Source organism: Panthera leo, chromosome D4 (genome assembly GCF_018350215.1).
Source record: "Panthera leo isolate Ple1 chromosome D4, P.leo_Ple1_pat1.1, whole genome shotgun sequence".
Taxonomy (NCBI): Eukaryota; Metazoa; Chordata; class Mammalia; order Carnivora; family Felidae; genus Panthera; species Panthera leo.
The window spans coordinates 878,633-904,554 of NC_056691.1; the positions used below are offsets into that span (position 1 = coordinate 878,633).

Sequence of the window (25,922 nt, forward strand, 5' to 3'; positions counted from 1 at the left end):
CCTGGAGCCAACAGGAAGAACGGAAATCCTCCCTGAAAGCTGAGGTATCACCTTCCCCAGGCCACCTGGGGGAAACTCGGCCCCCTTTTTTTTTTAATCCCAGTTTTTCTGCTTTAACCGCCAGGGACAGGTCATGGAAAACCACACGTCTTACTTAGGAAAGCCCCAAGCCAGTGTGAAGAACCTAAGGAGCACACAGCGTTTCCAGAAGGGTCCGCCCACCTTCGTCAGTGCAAAGGCCACCGTCCCGTCGTCCTCGGTGGAAAGATCAAGCAACTTCTGGTAAAACGCTTCGTCATAAGGCCCATCTATTTGCAATGTTTTTCTGAAGGAGAAAGCGCAAAAAACAGGATGGCAAAGCTGCCCGGAAACGGTTTCTGAAACTGCTAACGATCTAACAATCACACGTCTGCCTTTAAAGAACACCTGCCACCTCTTCCTGACACTAAACATCATTCTGAAGCGTTAGTTTTAAACAGAACGTGCAAGACCAGAACCAGGAAGCCCAGGCTGTGTCCTGCTGTGACAAATGGCATCCAGTCAGAGACGCTAGTGAGGGGTGGCGGCTGGGGAGACAGGGGGTCCGGATCCGGGAATACCGCAGCCCAGCCCCAAGCCTGTGGCGCCGCCCCGGGAGGGAGGGCGGCCAGGTGGCAGGAGCGGCCCGGCGGCGGTGGAGCAGCACTGCCCCCTGCAGGCTCCGCCGACTCAGCACAGGACTGCCGGCCAGCCCTGCTCCTGCCACAGGAACCGAACCCCAGGCTGGGCGGGCGGTCCTCCCATCAGGACGACCCCCTTCCCCCGGCCCCGTCTTCCCCTCAGGAAAGCTCGGGCCCCGCTCGGCCTAGGCAGCACAGGGGTGCCGGGGGCCTGGGCCTCACCTCTCCTCGGGAAACTCCTCCAGGTACCGCTCAACCCGCCGGTACAGAGGGTAGAGGCCTTCGATGTCCAGCAGGTCCAACATCTGCACCTGGAGGGTTTTGTACAGAAGACAGCCCTTCGGTAACCCCGAGCACTCCGGGGCGCTTTTTCCTACCGAGAACATCGGGGAAAACAAGAGGTTTACCGTCAAGGATGGAACACAGCCTGCGGACAGGCCACACCCTGCCTCACAGAACGGCCGGGGCGCGGGGCCGGGCACCACAGACCGGCAGGGGCCCCGTGTCTCCTGCTTCTCCCTGTCCAGGGCCTCCAAGTCCACACCCCAGCCCAGGTCTCCGTGCAGAGACGGCCCTCAAGCTAGATGAGCCAAGCACAAAATTTACAGTGACCACCCCGTCATCGCATCTGCACAACCGTGTCCGCGGGGCCCCGGACCACAACCCAGGCTGATGGGCGGGTGGCCACACAGGATGGCGGCCAAAGCTGCCGCTGACACCCGCAGCAGGGAGCGGTCACCGTGGTCGGTGTGGACGCGAGGTCCATCCCACAAGCGAGCGTTCTTGGGTCCCTGCCGTGCAGCAGGTGCCGTGAGGCCCGGGAAGTCGGGGTCCCGGCCCATCTCTCGGCCTTCTAAGGAGCAGCCGTGTCCCAGGAACAAACACCAGGATGGGTCTGAGTCCTTGCCGGGGGAGCTGCAGCCGTGTGCAGTACTGACACCCTGACCTCCCGGCTCCTGGCTGTGGCTCTCCCACACGCCGCAGGCCTGACGTATGGAGCCCACCAGCAGGCGGCAAAGGGACAAACGAGGATCCCATGAACATTCACAGCAAAAGCCCAAACCACCCACGGGGCGGCCTCAAAGCTGGGACACCCACTGAGTCACAGTTGGGCCCCCCGCCCCACCCGCAAGGGCCTTGAGCTGTGGGACCCTGACCCTCTGAGCCCCAGTTCTCCACCAGCCACAGAAAACCTACCCTTCCAGGGTGGCAACCACGAGACGGGAGACTGTAGGAAAGCCCTTGACAAACCAGAGGACGCACAGACGCAGGGGGCGATGTTTTCAGGGAAAACCCCACAGCCCAAACGTGTACCGCAACTTAAAAACCCAGATAAAAGATGAGACGACGGGGAGGTCTCCCCACGGGGGCTGGGGGACTTTGGGGGGCCCCGACGGGGCCCAGGCTGCTCCCACAAGTGCTCCGTGAGGCCAGGCAGGACCCTGGCAGGATGCACCACACGCTCTGCCCGCCCCTACACCCAGCGTGGCCTACCTTGGTGGCGCAGGCTCCTGCCGAAAGGGCTGGCTTCGCAGACACGAGGGCCCTGCGGGCCTGGCCCCAGCCTCAGGGCGCCGGCCCGGCCCTTTTCAGAGTCGCTCAGCAGCACCCGTGTGATAACACGCACCAGCTCCCGGATCACGGCACCCGTGCAGTGGGGCCCGCCAGCCAGGCCGTTGGACGGGAAGAAGAACGGCTTCAGGTGGTGTGCAAGCTCGCTCCAGTCGGCCACGGGGCTGCGGGCATCTTTGCAGCCATAAATCAGCTCACCATTCTTCAGGCGGAGAGAGAGACAGGACGGTGTCAACTCCAGAGGCTGGGGCGAAATACCTCTGTCCCTGCCCACTGAGCAGGTAAAGGGACTTGACCTCCTACCTGTCTCTGTCTGGGTTTCCCAGACCCACCTTCACACACCATGTCACTGACCAAGAGTCAAACCCCATTAGAACATGAAAAAGAAAACATTCTCAAAAAGTGAGGACCGGCCTGGCCTGAGACACAAAGCCTCAGGAGAACGAGCACTACACGGGGCCTCAGGCAACCTCAGCCCTAGGCCCAAACTCCCAAAGACCCCAGCCTGTCGCTCGAGAAGCCACGTGATGCCCATGCTACCGGGGGACACACAGACTTCTCAGCCAGTGTGGATGTCAGTCCTGTCCTCTGCAGGGCAGGTGAGGCTGCCAGTGTCATTAGTGTGGAGAGTTTCATCTTCAAGGCCATCCAGCCTTTTAAAACCAAGTCTAGCAAAGACTCCCCCATGGCACCACACTCCCAGGGCTGTGAGCAGGGATGCCCAGCAGGCTGACCCTGGGACCCGTGAGCCACAGCTAACCCAGGGGAGTGACCGACTCCTTGCCCCTGGTTCCCACATAGGAGAGACGGGGCGGTCAGCAGCCTCCACACGGTCCCCAGTGGCCCCGTGATACACCCTGCAGCCCTCTCCCCACTGCAAAGGCGAAGTAGCCGCACGTCCCCTACAAGACGAAGGTGTGAAAGACGCCGTGGCTTCCCTCCCATGCCTCCCCCCAAACCACACAGCCACGCGGAGCAGCCCCTCGCGCCCCCGCGGCCAGAAACCAAGGTGCCGTCCTAGAAGCACAGTCTTGGGCCCTGGCCAAGCCATCAGAGGACACAGCCTCCAGAGGGCCAAGCCATCAGAGGGGACACAGCCCCCAGAGGGCCGAGATATCGAAGGGCCAAGCCATCAGACGGGACACAGCCCCCAGAGGGCCGAGCCAGAGCCGGCTGTGCTGCTCGATTCCAGGCCCCAGAAACCATGAGAGACGGTATGTGACTGTTAGGCAGTGGAGAATACAAAGCAGGGTAGTCACAGCTCTGTCCTCAGGTGGCAGAGGAGGATCACTTCAGCCCAGGAGGTGTGGACAGGGCATTCCTCCCTCATCAAGCTCGGGGGTTCAGTGGCGCACAGTGCCTCCACTGGGTGCCCTGTCACACATTCAAGCTCAGAGGTATGGACATCTGAGAAAGAGGCACACAGCTGAGGCCCCTGCTGGCCACGGGGCCAGGGGAACCCTCATGAGACAACTGACCCTGGACATGGGCCCCGCTGCGGGAAGAAGGCAGAGGGTACGCAGGAGTCCCTGGGGGGAGGGGACCACAATGAAGTGCTCAGCAAAACCAGGCCCTGGGGACTGCAGCCAAGAGGTGGGCCCACCTCTTGTCTAGGACAAGAGCCACCTCAGCCCCCGCACAGCTGCCCTTCTCCAGGCCTGTGAGCAGCTGAGTGACTGCTGGACAGTGGGAAGCCTCTTCTCCCCAGTGTCTAAAATCTATACAAGTACAGCCACTCAAGGACATCATGTGACCTTTCCTGGAGCGCCGCTGCCCTGGGCTCCACGACAAAGCTGCATGTCCCCCACGTCTCCCAAGCGTCCAGTGTGGGGGTAGATACAGCCACAGCTGTGGAGTCGGGCCAACGGGGAGGCGGCTCCCCCAGCAGGCAATGGGGCACACCTGAACTTGAGAACCAAAGCCTGACTCACAAGCAGCGATGGCACTTGCAGTGATGGGCTTCACTGCTCCCGGTATTATCTTAAAAAGCCATTCTGGGGGCACCTCGGGGGCTCAGTTGGTTAAGCATCCAACTCTTGGTTTTAGCTCGAGTCATGATCTCCTGGTTCGTGGGATCAAGCCCCACATCGGGCTCTGTGCTGACAGCCTGGAGCCTGCTTGGGATTCTGTCTCTGTCTCTCTCTATCCATCCCCTGCTTGTGCTCTTTGTCTCAAAATAAATAAGTAAACGTTTAAAAAAAAAAAAAAAAGCCATTCTGTGTCCCTTCTCTTAATCTCACTCTTTTGGAACTATTATCGAAACCTCTGTGTTGTTTCCACTCCGATTTTAGCAAAAGCAAGCCCTCCAGGCCCCGCCCCACAGCAGGGGCCAAGCCACTCCCCTCGCTGCGGGCCCAGCAGGCAAGCACAGTCAGAAAAGGGTCCACCGGGAAAAATACTAGCCTCACTGAAGGTTCCAGATTGTTCCAAATCAGTCCGCAGATGAAGGAGAATTTATCTTTAGGCTTTAAATATGAAATTCCTTCAGTCTTTGTAAGAATTAAAAATAAGAACTGAGGACGAGTTAAGACGGCAGAGAAGTAGGGGGACCCTGGGCTTTCCTCGTCCCTCAAACACAACCATATTGAGGCCAGGTCACTTGGAAAACCCAGGAAAATCCGTCTGCAGAATGGCAGAACGATCCCCACAGTTGGAGGAGACAGCTTAGCAGGTGTGAGGTGCGGGGACGTCCCCTTCCTAGAGTCCTTTTGGAACAGGGTATATTGCCTCCCTAAGGGCAAAAGACCCTGCAGGCACCGGCCAAAGACCTTTTACCAGCAGGAGACAGAGGCACACCCAGAGGCAATGTGAGCCTTGATGCTTCTGGCAGTGCCACACCACAAATTCAGCACGTTGTGCAGGCGTGGGTCTTTCTTCGGGGACAAAGGGCTTCAGACACAACACAGAGGCTCTACTCTGGAGGAGGGGCGAGGATCCACGTGGTGCCAAGTCCTCTAACATTTCGGGGTTTGAATCCCCGAAGCACACCAAAGAAGCAACACGGGAGAGCTGTGGCGCACAGTGAGCGGACTGCCTTCCCTACTCTGTGACGGCTGCCTGAACGGTGGGGAGTATGAGAATCCGTCTGGGGATGAGAGACTGGGATGGTGCCACTTTCCCTTCAACAACACGGCAGGACTTCAGAGAGCCACGGAGAGGCCCCCAGTGGAGGCGGGACCTGCTCACACCAGACACGGTCCGCTGTCGCCGTCAACTGGTCAACTGCTTACCTACTGGGGCAAGACTCCGAGCCAGCACCGTGGGCCTCTCCTCCAGATCAGCACAGCCAGCCCCCTGATGCACCAAGTGTACTGAAAATCGAGCGCTTTAAAATGACACCTGCAGGGGCGCCTGGGTGGCTCAGTCGGTTAAGCGTCCGACTCGGGCTCAGGTCATGATCTCACAGTTTGTGAGTTCGAGCCCCGCGTCGGGCTCTGTGCTGACAGCTTAGAGCCTGGAGCCTGCTTCAAATTCTGTGTCTCCCTCTTTCTCTGCCCCTCCCCCGTTCATGCTCTCTCTCTCCTTCAAAAATAAATAAAAACATTAAAAAAAATTTTTTTTAATTTAAATGATACCTGCAGTTTTTGTTTTTTGTTTTTCCTATTGGAATCAGCCTCATAGTTTCTGGGGTTTGTTTTTGTTTTTTTTTATCATTCCCTTCTATTTATTTTGTGGATCAGTCTTTTTAATTCTTTTTCTTTCTTTTTTCTTTTTTAATGTTTGTTTATTTTTGAGAGAGACAGACAGACAGACAGAACACAAGCAGGGAGGGGCAGAGAGAAGGAGACACAGAATCCTTAAGTAGGCACCAGGCCTGTGAGCTGTCAGCACAGAACCTGATGTGGGACTTGAACTCACAAACTGCAAGATCATGACCTGAGCTGAAGTTGGAGCTTAACCGACTGAGCCACCCGGACGTCCCTCCTTTCTTTTTCTTTGGAATCAGCTTTATAGTTTTCTGGTTTTTTACTCCCTTTCCTTTTCTTTTTTTGGGATCAGGGTTTTATTTTTTTCTCCTTTTTTCCTAGCTTACTTCAACAAACGAATCAAAGCACACCTATTTAAAGGTCCAAACACTCCCCCACTGCAAGCAAGGGGGAGCTCTGCAGAGCACTGACCAGTGGGAAAGAGCAGCCAAAGCACAAGAGCACAATGTATACAGCACCCACTCCTGAACTGCAAAGCCCTGGACAGTGTATGACCCCTTTAATATAGCGGTACTCTCAGGTGCAGGAAACACAGCAAGCTTTTAAAACACGCAAAAACAGAAACTTAGCCAAATGAGAAGACAGAGGAATTCTCCCCTAAAGAAAGGTCAAGAAGAAATCACAACCAGGGACTTACTCAAAACGGATATAAGCAACATATCTGAACAAGAATTCAGAACAACAGTCATAAGACTACAAGCTGGGCTTGAAAGAAGCAAAGAAGACACCAGAGAAACTCTTGCTGCAGAAATCAAAGGCCTAAGACCTATTCAGGATGAAATAAAAAAATGCCATAACTGAGATGTAAAACAAACTAGATACATTGACAGTGAGGCTAGAAGAAGCAGGGGAGAGACCAGGTGAAATAGAAAATAAAAATAAAATCATGGAAAATGATGCAGGTGACAAAAGGAAATTACTAAATCACGAGGGGAGAATGAAAGAACTAAGTGATTCAATGAAGTGAAACAATATCCATATCACAGGAGTCCCACAAGAAGAGACAAGAAAAAGGGGCAGAAAGTTTATCTGAATAAATTATACCCAAGAACTTCCCTAATCTGGGGGTGGAAACAGGCATCCAAGTCCAAGAGGCACAGAGAACTCCCTTCAAAATCAACAGAAACGGTTCAACACCAAGACATATCATGGTGAAACTGGCAAAATACAAAGATAAAGAAAGAATTCTGAAAGCAGCTGGGGCAAATGGGCCTTAACCTACAAGGGTAGACACATAAGGGTAGCAGCAGACCTGTCCACTGAAACTTGGCAGGCCAGAAGGGACTGGCAGGAAATAGTCAATGTGCTGAATAGGAAAAATATGCAGCCAAGAACCCTTTATCCAGCAAGGCTGTCATTAGGAACAGAAGGAGAGATCAAGGCTTTCCCAGACAAACAAAAACTGAAGGAGTTCATGACCACTCCACCAGGCCTGCAGGAAATTTTAAGGGGAACTCTCTCAGTGGAGAAAAAGAAAGAAAGAAAAAAAAAAAAAAAAAGACCAAAGCAGCAAAGGCTACAAACGACCAGAGACTATCACCAGAAACACCAAATCTACAGATAACACGATGGCACTAAATTCGTATTATGCAGGGCCCAAATGTCCATCAACTGATGAATGGATATATACATACATACACACAGTGGAATACTATTTGGTGATCAAAAACAATGAAATCTTGCCATTTCCAATGAGGCAGATGGAGCTCGAAAGTGTTACGTTAAGCAAAGTAAGTCAGGCAGAAAATGACAAATATCTTATGATTTCACTCGTGGAATTTAAGGAACATAGCAGATGAACATAGGGGAAGGGAAGAAAAAATAAAAACAGAGGGAAACAAACCATAAGACTCTTAAGGGGCGCCTGAGTGGCTCAGTTGGTTAAGCGTCAGACTTCGGCTCAGGTCATGATCTCACAGTTCATGAATTCAAGCCCCACATCAGGCTCTCTGCTGTCAGCTCAGAGCCTGCTTTGGGTCTTCTGTCTCCCTCGGTCTCTCAAAAATAAATAAACATTACAAAAAGAGAGAAACTCTTAAATACAGAGAGCAAACAGGGTTGCTGGAGGGGAGGTGGGTGGAGGATGGGCCGGGTGGGTGACAGGCATTGAAGAGGGCACTTGTGATGAGCACTGGGTGTCATATGTGAGTGATGAATCACTGGGATCTACTGAAACCAATGCTACACTGTATGTTAGCTAACTCAAATTTAAATAAATAAATTTCAAACAAACAAAAAAGAACTGATTGTGAAATCTGTCCTCTTTTTCTGGATTCAGGAAGGTGGAGGCAGACGGGGTGAACGCAGTTCACTGGGACCACATTTCTGAGCCAGATGGGAGAAAGCTCGTCACACAGGCTCCCCGCCCGCCCAAGCCCGCTGAGGGGCATCCAGTGCACAGAGCAGCACCATCCACGTGGAGCAGGACACAGAGGGCACAAGGCCGCCCACATACGACAGCCCTGCTTCTCCACACACATCCAGTGCTCGCGAGCCTGGACCCCCCTGGACTCTCGCACACACATACCACCAATGAGGACATCCCCAGGGCTGGGGGCAGGATGAGGAGGAAGGGAGATGACAAGGAGGACCCGAGGGGGCACATTTCCAACACAGGCCACACTGAGCTCTCCTCCAGATCTGGGCCAGTCCTGCTCCCACCCCCTCCACGAAGGCCCCGACTCCCGCCAGCAGGCGACCCTGGGGCCTCAGGGAGCCTGCAAATGGCCGTGCCCGTGCTGATGGCGAGGGCTCCGTGTGCAGAAACCTTCCCCCACCCAGCCAGGATGCAGGGTGATGAGCCACAGGACTTTGAGAACTCACCGACTGACAAGATCTGGGAATTAGAAGTTCCCTGAATGATCCACGAGCAAAAGCACAGGTGTGGCCACCCCATCAGAGATGCACAGAGGTACCCCAGGGACACAGCCCAACGGAGTCAGGGCCATCCTCATCCAGGAACCAGAACTGGGCCCAAGGCCGCCCAGTGCTCAAGGAGCTAATGTCTCACACTCCAGGGGTCACAGGATGCCACACCTGTGGAACGAGGCTCGGAAAAAGGACCGCAGGACTTTGCCACGGCAGCCCCAGCCCAGACACCCTCACCCGCAAGGTCACAGAGGCGATGCGCCACGGGTTCACTCAACCCAGTTTGGACTCCCACTGGCCCCACTGCTCAAGTGCCTGGAAACAGAAGCTACTCTTACCTTAAATATCTTTAAGTTGTTCTGAGCTTCCTGTAACAAGCTCTTCAAAGCAAAGTGCATTCTCTGTTTATTCCTACGACGAGAAGACACTACTGACAGGACTGCAAGCCGCCTGTGGCTCAGGGGCCCTGACTTGGGGCATGGGCCTGGGAGCGGCTGCCAGAAGCCTCAGGCTCTGTGGGTCCAGGAGCCACATTCCCCCAGCCTTCCTCAGGGAGGCTCCCCATCACTGCCCCCCGTGCCACCCCACTCTCTAGCCCTTCCTAGTGGTAACATCTCCCCAGCCATCTCCTCCCAAAGGTCACCCGAGGAGGCAACTCTGACCCCGGACAAGAACCGGGAGCCCTGCCCAGCCCCCCGCCCCCACCACCGCAGAGAACGCCCCCCCCTGCCCACCCCCACCCCTCACAGAACACACCCCACCACCACCCCCATGGAAGGTGACATAGGGACAAAGGAGAAGTGTTCTCTTACCCTGAGTAGAGATCGAGGGGGCAGTATTTACTTATCTGCTTCCACTTCCCGGTTGCCACCTGTTAAGAAAGCGCCAAGCGGTGTCAGCGACTGACGGGAGAGCTGAGGTGAGCACAAGGGTGCTGAAGGTCACCACCTCCAGGTGCCCACCGGCACTAGTGGGGGCGGGGCCTGGCTCCAACCCCAGGAAACCCCAGCCCTCCATGGGAGCAGGGCAGCTGGCAGCAAGCACCTTTCCAAAACGACAAACCAGTCTCACAAAACGGTCGGGCTCAATTCTGGCCACCGGATGAACAAATCTTTAAACTTGTAATATTCAGGAAGAGGAGGGTATGGCTAACAAGCAACTTCACGTTGTTGGGGAAAAGACAGATCGGCACAACCTTTTGAAAGTCAAGTCGCTGGTTTCCGTCAAATTTTAAATGTGGGTACCCCCGGACTTTGGCAAACCTATGAATGTCACCAGGTCGGGGACGTTCAGGGCAGCCTAACTGTAACAGCGAGGTCTGGAAACAACTTTGCAGTGCGTCCGCTCTCACGGGCCAGCACACAGAAAGCCACTTGATACGTGAAGGAATGAGTAAATGACATCCAGCTAACAGAAGAGGTAAAGGTGAAAATCACCAACATTTATTCAAGGAAAAAAGCAATTCAGGTGAGTGGAAGTGATGTTACTTTACTTAAAAAGAAAAAAAGAAAAGAAAAAGAAGTGCATCCACAGGTAATATCCAGACACGCACTGGAAAAGCCTTGAAGGATACACAACAAATAAATCTCCAGGATGAAGAGAAAAAGGCAGAGCGACTGCATGTGCTGAGACCCCATATTTGCTTTGTGAAGTTCACACGTACACATGTGAGTGAGCACATGCTAGAACACGGGTGGGGAAGGCATCATCTCAGGCCCCCAGGAGAGCACGTACATTGGTGTTGGCACAAGTGTGGAAGGATGTGCAAACTAACAACGTGGGTTACCTCCGGGAAATCGGGTGACCTAATTACTACAGTTCCTACCGTACCAGTTAAATGAACAAAGAAAAAAATAGCTCTTAAAAATGAACGGTGACAATGAACACCATCTCCCAAAGGGAGTGGCTCACATACCTTCTTTTCCCTAAGAGACTAGAAACTTGTAACAACACAAAGAAAAGATGGGGTGAGTCAGCAAAAATGGTGGTGGTGAAGACCTCTGGAAATTCTCTCCTCCATAAGGGCAATGAGAAAACTGGCAAAAACTGTCAGAATCAAAACTTTCAGAACTCTGAAAATTAACCAAAGGCTTGCAACAATCTAGGGAGCGTTTATTCAAGAAAAAATGGCCAAATCTAAGAACACTGAGCTTTGTGGCATTTTTTTAACTTTTTTTTCAATGTTTATTTTTGACAGACAGAGACAGAGTGCGAGTGGGGGAGGAGCAGACAGAGAGGGAGACACAGAATCCAAAGCAGGCTCCAGGCTCTGAGCTGTCAGCACAGAGCCTGACGCGGGGCTCGAACTCACAGACTGTGAGATCATGACCTGAGCCGAAGTCGGCAGCTAACCGACTGAGCCACCCAGGCGCCCCAGCTTTGTGGCATTTTTGGTGCTCTATTCCCAACCCTCTCTCCAGCTCCAAGGAAACCCTAAAAACCAACAACCCCAATCCTGGTGAAAAGGAAGTCTGGCAGCCACCAGGGGAGCTGAACGGGGCAGGAGTTTCTCCAAAGCCTCATGCCCAAAGAATGGTCGTTATATGACCCATCTCTGGGACTCCCATCTTCATTACCTCAGAGCCGAGCAGGTGCAGAAGGGGCGTCCTCCCAGGGGCATTTGTGAAGCACGGTTTCACTGCACAGCTACCTGAGAGAGTGGTAACAGTCATGGCAAACAATCAGGCTTAGCCTAATGCTAAAATGGAAAAGCTGAATAATGAGATGTACACAGGGCTCTAGAAGGCCATGCGCAGGCTCTAGAAAGACCTTCAAAGGCCCTCGCTTTCTGTTGATCTAAGGCTCTGAGGAACTGAAGGCTGAGTACAGCTGCAACTGCCATGCTGAGTGGTGATGGCGGTCCCTGCGTGCGTGCGGAGCCCCTCGGCAAAGACTGCTTGGTTCCAGGCATTCAAGAAAATCTTAGTGCCGAAAGACTGTCAACCAAGAGCTCTTCATCTATTAAACTATCCTTTGGAATGAAGGAGCAATTCCGACACTGCCAGGCAAACAAGAACTGAAAAAAAAAAAATTGTTGTTAGCTAACCTGCCCTACGAGAAATACTAAAGGGAACCCTTCAGGCTGAAATGAAAGGGCACTAAACAGTAACTTGAATCCACATGAAGAAATAAAGAGCACCAGTAAAGGAACTACACAGGCAGGTAAACAGAGAAGACCATGAATTTGTTTGTAACTTTTTTATCCCATCTCCTTGAAAGAATGTCCGCCACACGGTAGGAGGCAATCGGTAGGAGGCAATCGTCAGGAATCTGCAGTAACAAGCACGCTATGTACAAAGACTAACTTGTAAGGGGGAAGCCAACAAAGCCAGGAGGAGCAGAGCCTTCGTACACCAGTGAGATTAACTGGTATTAACTGAGCTAGACTGTTCAGCTTAAGGTGTTCAAGTAACGAGTGACAAGACAGAAAATTAACAACAAAACAGAAGACTTGAACCACACTATAAACCAACTAGACCTCACAAACATCTATAGGACACTCTACCCAACGACAGCAGAATACACATTCTCATCAAGCAAACATGGAACATTCCCAGGGAGACATGAAGTCATGCAAATGTTCTCCAGACTTGGTGGAATAAAATTAGAAATCAATAGCAAAAAAAAAAAAAATTGAGAAATTCACAAATACAAGAAATCTAAACACATTCCTAATCATCAATCAGTCAAAGAAGAAATCAACAGGAAAACCAGAAAATTGAGATAGAATGAAAATGCAACATACCAAAATTTATGGGAGGCAGAGAGCAGTGCTTACGTGGAAATTTATACTTGTAAACACCTATATGAAAAAGAAGAAAAATCCCAAATCAATAACCTAATTTTCTACGCAAACTAGAAAAATAAGGCCAACCTAAATCCAATGCAGACAGAAGGAAGGAAATAGTAAAGATGAGAGCAGAGACAGATGAAATGGAGAACAGGGAGAAAAATGAAGAAAGTGAACAAAACCAAAAGTTGTTTCTCTGAAAAGATCAACAATTACTATAATCCTTTCGCCGGATCAAGAAAAATGACTACAAACAGAAATAAAAGAAAGGATGTTACTTAACCTTGCAGAAATAAAAAAAGAATTTTAGAAGAATACTATGAACAAATCAGATGAAATGCACAAATTCTTAGAAACACACCACACCAAAATTGAGTCAGGAAGAAAGAGAATCTAAACAGAATAGTAAGAGTGGCACTAAATCAGCAACCAAAAATCTTCTGACAAAGGAAAACCCAGAACCAGATGGCTTCACTAGTGAATTCTAACCAAATGATTAAAGAATCAACACCAATACTGAAACTCTTACCAAAAACTAAAGAGTAAAGAGAAGGAAACACTTCCTAACTCATTCTATGAAGCCAGTTATCACCCTACCAAAACCAGACAAAACATCACCAGAAAAGAATACTTCAGGCCAATTATCTCTTAAGAAAAAATCCTCAACAAAAACTAACCTAATTTAGCAGCATATTAAAGGAATCATACACCTATAATGAAGTGAGATTTATCCCAGAAATACAAGGACGGTTCAGCATACGCAACCATAAGAGACCACATTAACAGAAAGAATAGCACACTTTCCGGTCTTCTCAGTTGACACAGGGCAAAATCTAACATTCTTTCACGATTCACAAAAAAAAGGGGGGGGCAAAAAAACTCAAAAAGATCACCTATGGCCAACGCACAGAGAACATCACACTCAGTAGTGAAAAACTGAACGCTTCTGCCTAAGATCAGGAACAAGATAAGGATGTCCACTCTTGTTTCTACATAAAATTGTACTGCAAATTCTAACCTGAGCAATTAGGGAAGAAAATCAAAGGGCACCCAGATTGCAAAGAATGAAGTAAAACTATCCTTATTTGCAGATGATCTAATCACACATACAGAAAACCCTGAGAAACCACCACCACTACCACCAAAAAAAAAAAAAACCAGAGCAAATAAACAAGTTCATCAAGGGTGACAGGATAAGGTATCATCAATATACAAAAAAAACAACTGCATTTCTCCCCTCACGCCCATTAGAATGGCTACTATGAAACACAGACAAAAAGTGTTAGTGAGTGTGCGGGGAAAGTGGAACTCTTAGGTACCGTGGTAGGAATGGAAAATTGCACAGCCGCTGTAGACAGCAGCGTGGTGGTTCCGTGTAATTACAACCGGAACCACCACATGACCAAAAATTCTACTTCTGGATACACCCTCAAAAGAATTGAAAGCAGAATCTCCAAGAGAGATTTACACACCCACGTTCACAGGAGCACTGTTCACAAGAGCCAAAAGGCAGAAGCAACCCAGTGTGTGTCACTAGAGGAATAGATTAAAGATGTGCCATATACATTCAAGGGACTATTATTCAGCCTTAAAAGGGAAGGAAATTCCAACATATTTCACAACATGGATGAACCTTGAGGACCTAAGTGAAATGAGTCAGTCACGAAAGAACAAATACTGTATATGATTCCACTTACACAAAGTAGCCACAGCAGTGAAATTCAGAGACAGAAACTAGGACGGCAGCTACTGGGAGCTGAGGAAAGGAAGAAGTGTGAGTGATTTAATGAGGACAGAGTTTCAGTTTGGGAAGATGAAAAAGTTCTGGAGACGACGGTGGTGACGGTTGCACAACAACGTACCTTAATGATTAAGATGGTAAATTTTATGTGTATCCTACCACAATTCAAAATATATATATATTTAAAAAACCAATTATATTTCTATGCAATAAACAACCTGAAAATGAAATTTAAAAAAAAAAAAAAACATTTACAACAGCATCCAAAATACTAAAACACTTAGGAATAAATTTAACAAAACAAGTATAAGGCTTACACGCTGAAAACTATGAAGTATCACTGCACGAAATTAAAGACCTAACCAAATGGAAAAACATCCCGTGTTCATAGAACATTAATACTGTTAAATCAAGGTGGCGATACCTCCCAAATTGATCTGCAATTCAATAGAATCCCTACAAAAACTCCCAGCTGGTTTATTTGAGGAAAGTAAGAAGCTAAAGGCATCTAAATTGGAGAAAAAAAACCCTCTCTTCACAGATGGCAAGATCCTATACATAGAAAATTCTAAAGAATCTGTAAGAAAGACACTCAGCAAAGTTGCTGGGTACAAGATCAACATACAAAGATTAGTTGTGCTTCTACACACCAGCAATAAACAATCTGAAAATGAAATTAAAGAAGCAATTCCATTTACGACCGTACTTAACAACATCCTAAAAGAATATCTAGAAGTAAATTTAACCAAAGTGGTAAAAGACTTGCACGCTGAAAGCTACAAAACGTTGCTGGAAGAAATTCTGAAAGACCTAAGTAAGTGGAAAGACAACCTGTGTTTGCGGACTGTAAGTCTGAATGTTGCACTGCCCCAAGTGATCTACAGGTTCCTGCAATTTCTGTCAAAATTCCAATAGTCTTTTTTTGCAGAAATGAAAAATCCAATCCTCAAATTCAGATGCAACTCTAAGGAGTCCCAAAAAGCCAAAAATCTTGAAAGAGAAGAACAAAGCTGGAGGACTTGGACTTCCTGATTTTAAAACTGACTACAGTGGAGAAATGGGAACCCTCTTGCACTGTTGGTGGGAATGCAAACTGGTGCAGCCGCTCTGGAAAACAGTGTGGAGGTTCCTCAGAAAATTAAAAATAGATCTACCCTATGACCCAGCAATAGCACTGCTAGGAATTAACCCAAAGGATACAGAAGTGCTGATGCACAGGGGCACTTGTACCCCAATGTTTATAGCAGCACTTTCAACAATAGCCAAATTATGGAAAGAGCCGAAATGTCCATCAACGGATGAACGGATAAAGAAATCGTGGTTTATATACACAACGGAATACTACTTGGCAATGAGAAAGAATGAAATCTGGCCTTTTGTAGCAATGTGGATGGAATGGAGAGTGTTATGCTACGTGAAATAAGTCAGGCAGAGAAAGACAGATACCATATGGTTTCACTCATATGTGGATCCTGAGAAACTTAACAGAAGACCGGGGGGGGAGGGGAAGGGGAGAAAAAGTTACAGAGAGGGAAGGAGGCAAACCGTAAGAGACTCTTAAATACTGAGAACAAACTGAGGGTTGATGAGGGGTGGGGGAGAGAGGAAAGTGGGTGATGGGCATTGGGGAGGGCACCTCTTGGGATGAGCACTGGGTGTTGTATGGAAACCAATTTGACAATAAATTATATATAAAAAATAAAAACTAAAAACAAAAATAAAATCTTTAGCGGCACTTAAAAGAAAAAGAACTTAAGAAAACTGACTACAAAGCTAGAGAAAAAAAAAAGTGTGATAGTGGCAGAAGGACAGACATATAGGCCACTGGAACAAAACAGAGAGCCCAGAACTAAACCACCACATTTACAGCCAAAAGATCTTCAATAAGGAAGCCAAGACCATTCAGTGGAAAAAGGGCAGTCCTTTCAACAAATGGTGCTGGGAAAACTGGAATTAAATGCAAAAGAAAACTGGACGCTTACCTCACTCCATGTATAAAAATTAACATAAAATCGATCAAAACCTTAGAGCAAAAGCTTCGCGACCTGAAATTAGACAATGATTTGACTATGACACCAAAAGCACAGGCAACAAAGAGAAAACAACATATACTTTAGTGAAATCAAAAATTTTTGTACATCAGAGGATGTTATCAACAGAGTGTAAAGACAACCGACAGAATGGGAAAAGATACTTGCTGATCACATATCTGATAAAAAAATTAATATCCAAAATATATGCAGAACCCCTAAAACTCAACAACAAAAAATAACCTGATTCAAAAATGGGCAAAGGACTTGAACCAACGGATCTCAAAAGAAGACATACAAATGGCCAACGAGCACGTAAAAGGTGTGCAACATCACTAGCCGTTAGGGAGACGCAGGGGAAACCACAGTGAGGCACCGCTTCGTACCCCGAGGACTTCCTACAATCACAAGCAAGCGCTGAAGATGTGCTGAGGATGTGGAGAAACTGGAACCTTCAGATGTTGCTGGTGGGAATACAAAATAGTGTGAGAGCCATGGGAAATAGCTCGACGTGTGCTCGAAACGTTTGCTCCAGAAATTTTCTCAGACCCAGCAATTCAACCCAGAAGAACTGAAAGCCGTGACTCAAGCACGAACATGCACACGCACGTTCACAGCAGCCGAAGGGTAGAAACAACCCACATGACCATCAGGAGACGAATGATAAACGAGGCGTCCCCAGACAGCGGAACAGCGTTCAACCGCGCCACAATGTGGACGAACCTCAAAACCGTGACACTCAGGGGAAGAAGCCAGTCACGGGAGGCCACCGGGTATGGGATTCCATCTACAGGAAATGTCCAGGGCACGTCCACAAGGGCAGGTGTTGGCCGGGGGCTGGCGGGACAGGGGCCTTAGGGAGTCACTGCTAACGGGGACACGATTCTCTGTGAGCTCATGAAATTATTCTGGAATTCGAATAATGACGGCAGCACCATCATGCGAACTTACTAAAACCCACCGAACTATACACTTCACGTGGGTGAACTGAAGATATGTGAACTATACCTCGATTTGAAACAAAGCGAACATGAACTACTTGCAAAAGAAAAAGTAAATCAGATCAGAAGTATCTGTTTTTTCACTCGTCGGGTGACTCCGGGGGGGTCCCACCATGGGGCCAGCGCCCCCACCAGAGGCTCTGTGCACAGAGGCCGTGGGCCGGCCGCGCTTCTCACCTTGAGGTGCTGGTGCATGCAGTAACGGCACACTTTGTGCTTCACCTCGTGCGTAACGTCACCGGAGAAAGGAATAAACCCACATTTTGGCTGCAAAATAAACAAGTAAGGAAGAAAAAACTGTTTAGGGGCAAATCACATACCTTTCAGGGGACAAGATAATGGAGGGTGATGCCCGGGAGAATCAGGTATCACATCCCCCAGAGTCGCTATTGTCCACGGCCCCGTGGGGAGCAGACACCTCCCTCATCACATCAACAGCTCTGCCGCCACAGAATCCGAGGCCAGAACCCTCACTGAGGAGGCCAGAGGTGCCTCAATCGCTGACCAGACGGACAAAGTATAACACACCGTGACACGAGGTGACAGCAATGCCTGGAGGAACGGGTCTGCCCCAGCTCCCACCCAGCAGAACCCTCGCTCCCTCCGCCCCAGCTCCCACCCAGCTCCTAACAGCGGAACCCTTGCTCCCTCGGACAAGACGGAGCGAACGGGAAGCCCCTCGGACAACTGGGAAGCTCCCAGGACATCTGCTGCAACACTGGCTGCCTTTCGAAACCACAGTTCCAGGGCAGGACTGTCAGGACTCAGTGTCGGGGCTCAGAAGGCTGGCTGTCATCTGAGACCCCAGGATGCTCACCCTCTGAAGGGACAAGCAGAGCAGCCAGGGTGAGCCCAAAGGCCCCGCCACAGAGGTTCAGAGGAAGGAGATAAAACGATGGCCTGGGACACCCGGGAGGCTTCCCTAGGGACACGTGGGCGCACTGGGCAGCAGAGATGAAGCCAGGGCCTGGCCCTTCTCCAGGGGTCACGGCCCTCTGCTGGGCGCACAGACCAGGGCTCTGAAAGTCACGCAGGCTTCTGTGCCTCTTCCTTCTGGTGGCCACCGGCCAGGGCCTGCCCCCGGCTGGCTGCATGTCCCAGCAGCAGGCACGGGCCCACATCTGAAGGCCTGGCCAGCGGGGAGAACCGGAGCAGCAAGGCACAGGTGACAGACGTCAGGAGCGGGACGCAAGCCGAATGCACGGAGTTGGGGGTTGGGAGGAGGCCACGAGGCCCGGGGGGGTGACCTCAGGAGCTTCTGTCGCAAAGCACGCCCCAGGCAGGCGGCCCGCACATTTACAACCCGGACCCCTGTTCCCTCCCCTCCCCGACCAGCTCCCCTCGATAAAAGTTCACCTTGATCTCTACACACAGAATCGGCCGGTGCTCAACAAAACGGTAAGTCTGAAGTCGGGCTAAATTGGGAAGGCACAACGCGTAGCCACTGAGGGTGTCCAGGTCCTTGTCACAGCGGGATTCTGAAAGACAGAGCCGGGGAAAGACCGGAGGATCGGCACAGAATAGAGGAGACAGCCCATAGCGACTCGGTGGACTCCTGGGAGGAGGGGCCGGCCCTGCCCGAGAGAGGCCTTGGCCTCGGACTCCCGGGAGGCCCTCGAAGCTTCAGGCCATCCTGCCTGAGGAGTGTCCCTGCTTATCTGGGACTCCACCTCCAGGCTGCTGCCACTCCTCCGGTGCGTGGTCACACCTTGTTCCAGGAGAAACGGGCACTGTGCACCCAAGTCACACAAGCAGGACGCCTGGGAGTTCGCGCTGGGTCTCTCAGATGGCCGTCTGGGTGTGACCGAGTCCCTCAGTGCGTGAAGCCGTAGCCATGAGGACAACAGGGAGCTCCAGGTCCTTCTGGCGAATCATCGGACCCGGGGTTGTCCTGGGGACCCCGAAGGTGCAAGCATCCTCAGAGGGAGGGGTGGTCTTGGGGACCACCCCATCTCTGCGACTCCCCCTTCCTTGCACGACCAGTCCTTCGGGGCCCTCCAACACCCCCGCTTCCTCAGCGCCAACCGCACCACACGCCTCCGGACCCCAGGGGGCGTCAGCTTTCCTCTGTTCACATCAGGAGGCCAGTTTCAAGTCGCCCTTACGACGAGGACCGGTACTTATGACTGTCTGGTAGGACCAGTTTAACTGGTAATTAAAATGATGACGTAGAGCCTTAGGGCAAGCGTCAGACCGCCCTTGTCTAAAGGAGAGCAGCCGAGGGCGCCTGCGCGACTCAGTCGTTAAGCACCTGACTTCGGCTCAGGCATGAACTCACGGTTCATGAGTTCGAGCCCTGCATCAGGTGAACACGAGCCCTGGTGGAGCCCCACTTCTCTCTCTCCACCCCCCCACTCACTTGCGCCGTCTCTCTCTCTCTCTCTCTCTCAAAAAAAGTAAGAGAATAAAAAAATAAAGGCGAGCAGCCAAAACCCAGTCCTGGCTCTGGGGCGGCTTCCCCTCGGCAGCCCTTTCCACACTGGGGGTCCTGCTCTTCACAGCGCCCCAAAGCAGGGGCTCCCGCGCACAACCTCCGCGTCTGCTTTCTCTTTCCTAACCCCAGGATGGGAGGCAGGCCTCCGGCACACCTGAACCGCTTGTTCCAGGAGGGGGCAGGACCGGCCTCAACACCGGGGACGTCACCCCTGGTCTCTGCCTGGAAGGAAGAGCTCTGACGGGGCTACTGTCGCCACCACCGCGAGCAAGAGCGGGAAGGCGCGGGAAGGCACGGGAGGCCGCGGGGAGAGGCCGTCGCCCACGGAGACGCACGTCTGTGCGCTTCCCGCAGGGAGTAAGCGGGCACGTGGATTCTAGCGGCCGGGAGCAGGCCCTCCCACGGGCCCTGCAGCCACCCTCCCTGCCTGGAGTCCCTCCTCTTCTCCCAGGTGCGCTTCCCGGGTCACACACTGTCTGCGACCACCGAGCGTCTGGTGCCCAGAATCGTCTTTGTGAGCTCGTAGGACTTCTACCCGAGGGTGGCGTTTCTGGCAACAGAGCTGCTGAAAACAACATCTACCCAACACAAGTCACAGGTCAAACTCTTCTCAAATGGAATATTTAAGTTACCAACAAAATGTAGAAGCCGGAACGCTTACCTGGTCTTTCAGACTGTATCTTTAAACAAAGCTGTTTCACGAAATCTAAAGGCAGCTGAACCACCTCCTGTGAGAACAAATACAACATACTCAGTGCACCGCGCGACAGTGGGAATGGACCTAGTGCCGCAGAACCGCACACGCTCAAAAACAGTTAAAATGGCACATCTCATGCTACGAACACTGTATCACATTGAAAAACCATTCAGTATGCGGATTCAGGAATAAAAGCTGCTCTATTATTTAAAGGACACGACCAGATGAAAGAGACGCGACAGGCCGGCCTCAGAGCACTAGCTCCCACAGTGGGCGAGCCACCCCGGCCACCGTGACCGGGAACCGAGGGGGGTGTGCTCACCCGCTGGGAGAAGCCATCGGAGCCCCCGGGAGCTCGGGGAACAGCCAAGGGAGCGCGGGGAACAGCAGATGTAGCAGTCCAGGCCCCCACGTGGAACTACATTTCTTTACACAACTTTAAAGCCCCAATTTTATAACGAACTCTATCTTGGGCACCCTGAACACTTGGCTACATTTTACCAACCCTTGATTCAAACTCCTGAATCAGCGTGAACCACGTCATCCTGCCTGACGGACGGACAGATGGATGGCAGGTGGCCAGCACCTGCACAAAGCACTAACTTAAGAAGAACTGCGGTTAAGACCACACAATTCCTCTCCCGGAAGTCTAAGTTGGAAGACGTGGCCATGCCAGGTTCCCCGTTGATGGGCTTCTGCCCTCGAAGGAATGCAGGGACGGCTGCAGGGATGGACAAAGAGGAAGAGGCAGGGTGGGGAAGGCGGCTGGCAGAGAAGCAACTTGTCCAGTCTTCCAGAAGCTTCCCCAGGAGAACAGCATCCCCTCACTAACCATGTGGCCAATGCTTCCATCACATCACGTTCAAATGCAAGTTGAGGCCGCCCTAGTGGCACTCACTTTGGGAAGACCAGGCCCACAAAAGCAAGACAACACTTTAAATTCCATCAGCGTCTCAACCATCCATGGTACCGAGGACGCAAACCCCTGAAGGCACAAAGGGAACAGCCTCGTCCCTGTTTCCCAACCTCCAGCTCCTGTGGAGACAGGCCCAGACCAGTCCCCAGACCAGCCCCTGTCCACACGCAGACTGATGACCGGAGTCAGCAGTCCCACGTACCCACGCCAGTGACTGGTGTCAGTGGTCCCGCCCACACACACACACACACACACACACCGGAGACCGGTGTCAGTGGGCCTATCTACACACACGCTGGTGTCGCCTGACGGTGGCCTCATGCAGCCCGTCCTGTGCGGACCCCAGCTCCAAGGGAGAAAAATCAGGCTGTGTCTCACTCTGGCAGGGTCTCCAGGCAGAGGAGGTATGCAAGCGGGATGGATGCTCCCAGGATGTGACCCTGTGGGCTCACACTCTCCCAAAGGCCCGTCCACTGTGCGCAGACAGAAGCAAACGGGGAGACAGAGCACCGCGTGAGCCCCGATGCTGTTCCTACCTACCAGGCCGCTGTCAGCTGGGACCCTGAGCTGCCACCGCCCTCACTGCTGACCCTGCCTGGGAGAAAACGTCCAGAGCTCCCCCAAGAGCTGCAGGACAGAGAAATGCCCCGTCCTCAAGAAGAAAGCTGGCAGTCAGCACACCCACGTTCACTCAGAGACCGTCCAGGCCGCTCACAGACGCAGGGCTCTCACAGCCACGGGCTGCAGGCCTTCACAATTCAACTGGACAGCCGGGGACCTCAGCAGGGGCGGTCCCAGCCCCGGGACCTCTTGCCCCTTTGTGGCCCCACGCTGCCCGGGGACGCCCCTGGAGGCCAGCAGGAAGCTGTGAAAAGGACAGGTCATCTCTCAGATCATGAGCCTGGGAAGCCAGGGCCAGGTCAGAGCAACACTCAGAGCCCTTCAGTGAGCCCACATCAGGAGGTGCTGAGGCCGCCAGCCAGCAGCCAGCTCCGCGGTGGCGTCAGCCTGGAAGGGGGTCCACAGCCCTGACGGACCCCCAGCAGCACCGACAACACGTCCCAAGCTGTCAGGGGACCCACTTAGAGGACGTTGTGCCTTAAGTCTACTCGGTCAGGCAACCCTTACACTTCGGCTTCCCCTCTACCTCCTCGGTGCCGGCTTCTCAGGATGAGCTCAAGCCACAGTATTTGCAAACAGAGGCCGCACTCTCAGCTCCGAACCACAGGGCTCCTGTCGGTTCAGGGCCCTGCTCTCCGAGAAGCCCGTGATACGTGAGGATGGCCGCCCCCAGGCAGGGGACGGACGCCACCTGCTGAGGGCCGCCAGGACGCAGGGCCGCCGTGGCTGCCTCAGTGCCCCCTCCTGCGTGTCCCAACATGACTTCGTCTGTAACAGGCACCCCTTGGCAAGAAGCAGCAGCAAGAAGCAGCAGCAAGAGCCAGCAACACAGACCACCCAAGGGCAGTGGGAGGCCATCATGCCACACGGGCCTCAGCCAGGCTTTCCCAAGAGGCAGGTCACACACATCCCCAGCGTGAGGGCCCCACTCCTCCCCAACTCACTTGAGGGACCACCAGCAGCAGAGGGCTCAGCGATGCTTCTGGATCTCTCTCGAGACCCTCACCAAGCTGGAGCCCCCCGTGACAGCAGGGTGGCAGGGACCAGGGGTCCCAGCAAATGGGGACCTCACGCGGTCTCTCTGAACCTCAGGCTGGTCGTCTAGAAGATGGGAACACTACCTGCTCTGTGCTCACACACAGCACAGAAGAAAAGCACTGGGAAAGCAGACCACAGGGCTGTCCGGAAGCACAAAGGTCCAGACTACGCTTGAGAAGCTGGTGTTACGGACACAGAGCGTGTGAACGCAGACTTCGTGACCGTGTACGTGAAAGTCACTTACCCCACAGTGGACGTAGTTCTCCCCCAAAAACTCTTTCATGACATTTTTGCTGAAGTCCACTATGTTCTGTAGGTGCTGAAATATCTCTTCTGAGGCCTGTAATGGACAAGCACAGGGGAGCCTCAATGACCGGGGCCTCCGAGGGAGCAAACAGCACCACGCACACGCCAGGCGCCCTGGCTCAGGAGGAAGGCGAGCCTCGCCGGTGACCACCGGACCCCCCAGAGCTCCCGTCCCACAGCCCCACAGACTCCACACCATCCACCCAAGAACCACGTCTGTCCCTCGCCCTCCTCCCACCCGGGACTCCTGTGGATCCCACCAGCGGCCCAGGTGCGCCCTCTGAGGAACACAACTTTGAAAATCTGTCACGGCCAAAAATCACCGGGTGTTTACATTTCGGTCCTCAGCATCTAGATGTAGATAGAGTAAGTACGTCCTCCCCAGCCAGAGGCTCGTGACGCGCCCGCAGGCTGTGAGGTTTGGGGGAGAACAGGTTTCCGACCCAAGGCAGCAAGTCCGAGGTGGACGGCAGGGTCCTGGCAGGGGGCAGGGAGGCGGCCGGGGCTCTGGGAAGCTTCTGGACGGAGCTGCCACGGCCTGCAGCGGAACCACACGCGACAAAGAGCCGCGGGCCCTCGGGGTGGCACCCTACAGCTGCAGCCACAGAGCTCCCGACAGAAAGCTCTTCTTGTCAGGACTGTCACGCACAGCTCTCCACCCTAACGTGACTGGTGCCACGTCGTACCGCTCAGAAAATAAAGGCAAACTGTTGCCTTCAGAGACGCTGCCTCGGTGAGTCTGAGCGGGGAAAGCGGAGGGAGGCATCCAGAGAATGCTGGCCTTTCCACAAGCTTCGGGCGCCTCAGGGGTGGCGGGCGGGGGAGGAGGCTGCCTGGAGAACGTTCTAGCTTCCACTCAGATCTGCTTGGATCCCACAGGAACAGACCACCATGTGTTCTGCTTGCAGCAGCGGAGGCAGGAAAACGCCCTTCTGCCTGGGGCCGCCTTCCTCCACACAGACCACGCCGTCCCCAGGCCCCGGGCAGCCCCGGCTCTCCCCCTCGGTCCCCTTCTCTTCTGCGAGGCCAACCTCACTTCGACAGCCGTCCACCCCACCTCCCCGGACTCTTCCTGCCCCAGACGAGCACGGACTCTGCGCTCCCGCTCCCCCCGCCACCCGCGTGGACGGGATCCCCCGACAGGCACTGCTTCTCCCCCGCTGGAGGGGGACACTCGCTGCTACTGGGGGCGGCGGGCAGGCGACAGAGCAGCACCAGCTTCCCTCGGCCCAGATGACTCGGCGAACGGAAACCTGGCGCTCCACCTGAATGGCCTGTCGTGACTTGTCACGCTGCCTGCGGGCATCACCAACTCCGCTTTCGTGGCTACACTCCCAAAGATGGGGAGATGCAGCCAGCGGAGTGGCAAAGCCGAGCCCTGGCCCTGGGTGTCCCAGCTCAGCACCCAGGGCCCTCCCAGGGCACCCATGGTGACCCGGGCAGGTCAAGACGCTGGCCGTGAGGGAACTGGGGACACCCCCACTTTCTGCACCGAGAGCCTGTGTCACATTTAGATTTCTACAGTTAGCACTAATACTTCCACGTCAGAAAAAAAATTCAGTGTTTTCTTAATGAACTGTTTTAACGACTGGGTGGCAAACCCACCAATCTTACCTTCTTCCTGTTTGGAGGAAACTTCAGGAAACGCAGCACCACACAACGCTATCGGAAATAAAACAAAGTTTGGTCAGTGCCCACCCGAAGCCTGGGGTCGGGGGATGGCTGTGGGGAAGGGGCTGGAGGCCCCGTGCCCCCGGGGAGGCAGGAAGGGAGGCGGCACTGGGTCACAGGGCAGGCAAGAAAACCTGGCTCCCCCGGGCCAGCCAGCTCACCCCCAGGAATTAATCTTATAAAAGTAACTAGGGTGCAGAGAAGATTCTAGCTACTGCGTGCGAAAGGATGACGTATAGTTCCAAATAAAAGGGAAACGACCCACCCAGCCAACAACAGTGACGAGGCTAAACGCAGCAGGAGGCCTTCCAGACGGTGGGACGAGGTGCTGCGGTTTATGGGAGACGGAGGTCCCTGCTCACAGACACACGTGCGGCCACCACCCACTCGGAAACGGGAAAGGTTACAGGACAGGCCTTATAAAGGAACCCAGTTTCATAAACATGTTCGTACACGTCTGTGTAAACAAACACGGGTAAGAGGGGATGTATGGGTACCGTTCCGCCCGTGTCAAGTTCAGAAGCGAGTAAGACCAAGATCTGGTGAACGTGCCTCAGGCGGGTGGGACTGTTCCTGAAAAACATTCCAGTAGGGGCTGGTCATGGGATTACGGGTCCATGTGCTTTGCGACATGTAGCTACATACACACCGACGACTGAAGCACTTTTCTAGAGGATTGCTACCCTTCGTTTTTGAAAGTTTATAAAATATTTTATTATGATTTACTTATTCTTTGAGAGAGAAAGAGACAAGGCACGCACATGCACCTGCGGGGGAAGGGCAGAGGGAGGGAGAGAAAGAATCCCAAGCGGGTTCCAAGCTCTGGAAGGAGTCCGACACGGGACTCAATCCCACAACCCTGGGATCATGA

General features: G+C 52.6%; 2 protein-coding genes across 2 annotated transcripts in view; one reads left to right on the forward strand and one right to left on the reverse strand.

Annotated features, from left to right (window-relative positions):
• The window catches only part of LOC122204688 (centromere protein P), a 243,079-nt gene extending 242,849 nt beyond the window's left edge, over positions 1–230 (forward strand). The window contains exon 9 of the mRNA XM_042912267.1: positions 125–230. The gene's annotated coding sequence lies outside the window, so the exon portion shown is untranslated. The remainder of the gene's footprint in view (positions 1–124) is intronic.
• The window catches only part of IPPK (inositol-pentakisphosphate 2-kinase), a 48,667-nt gene that overhangs the window by 16,982 nt on the left and 5,763 nt on the right, over positions 1–25,922 (reverse strand). Inside the window, exons 2-11 of the mRNA XM_042912260.1 lie at positions 24,995–25,042; positions 23,319–23,414; positions 20,464–20,530; positions 18,725–18,846; positions 17,546–17,635; positions 9,619–9,677; positions 9,145–9,217; positions 2,154–2,433; positions 882–1,032; positions 223–325 (exon numbers count right to left, since the gene is read on the reverse strand). Coding sequence (XP_042768194.1) covers positions 223–325; positions 882–1,032; positions 2,154–2,433; positions 9,145–9,217; positions 9,619–9,677; positions 17,546–17,635; positions 18,725–18,846; positions 20,464–20,530; positions 23,319–23,414; positions 24,995–25,042 — 1,089 coding nt within the window. The remainder of the gene's footprint in view (positions 1–222; positions 326–881; positions 1,033–2,153; positions 2,434–9,144; positions 9,218–9,618; positions 9,678–17,545; positions 17,636–18,724; positions 18,847–20,463; positions 20,531–23,318; positions 23,415–24,994; positions 25,043–25,922) is intronic.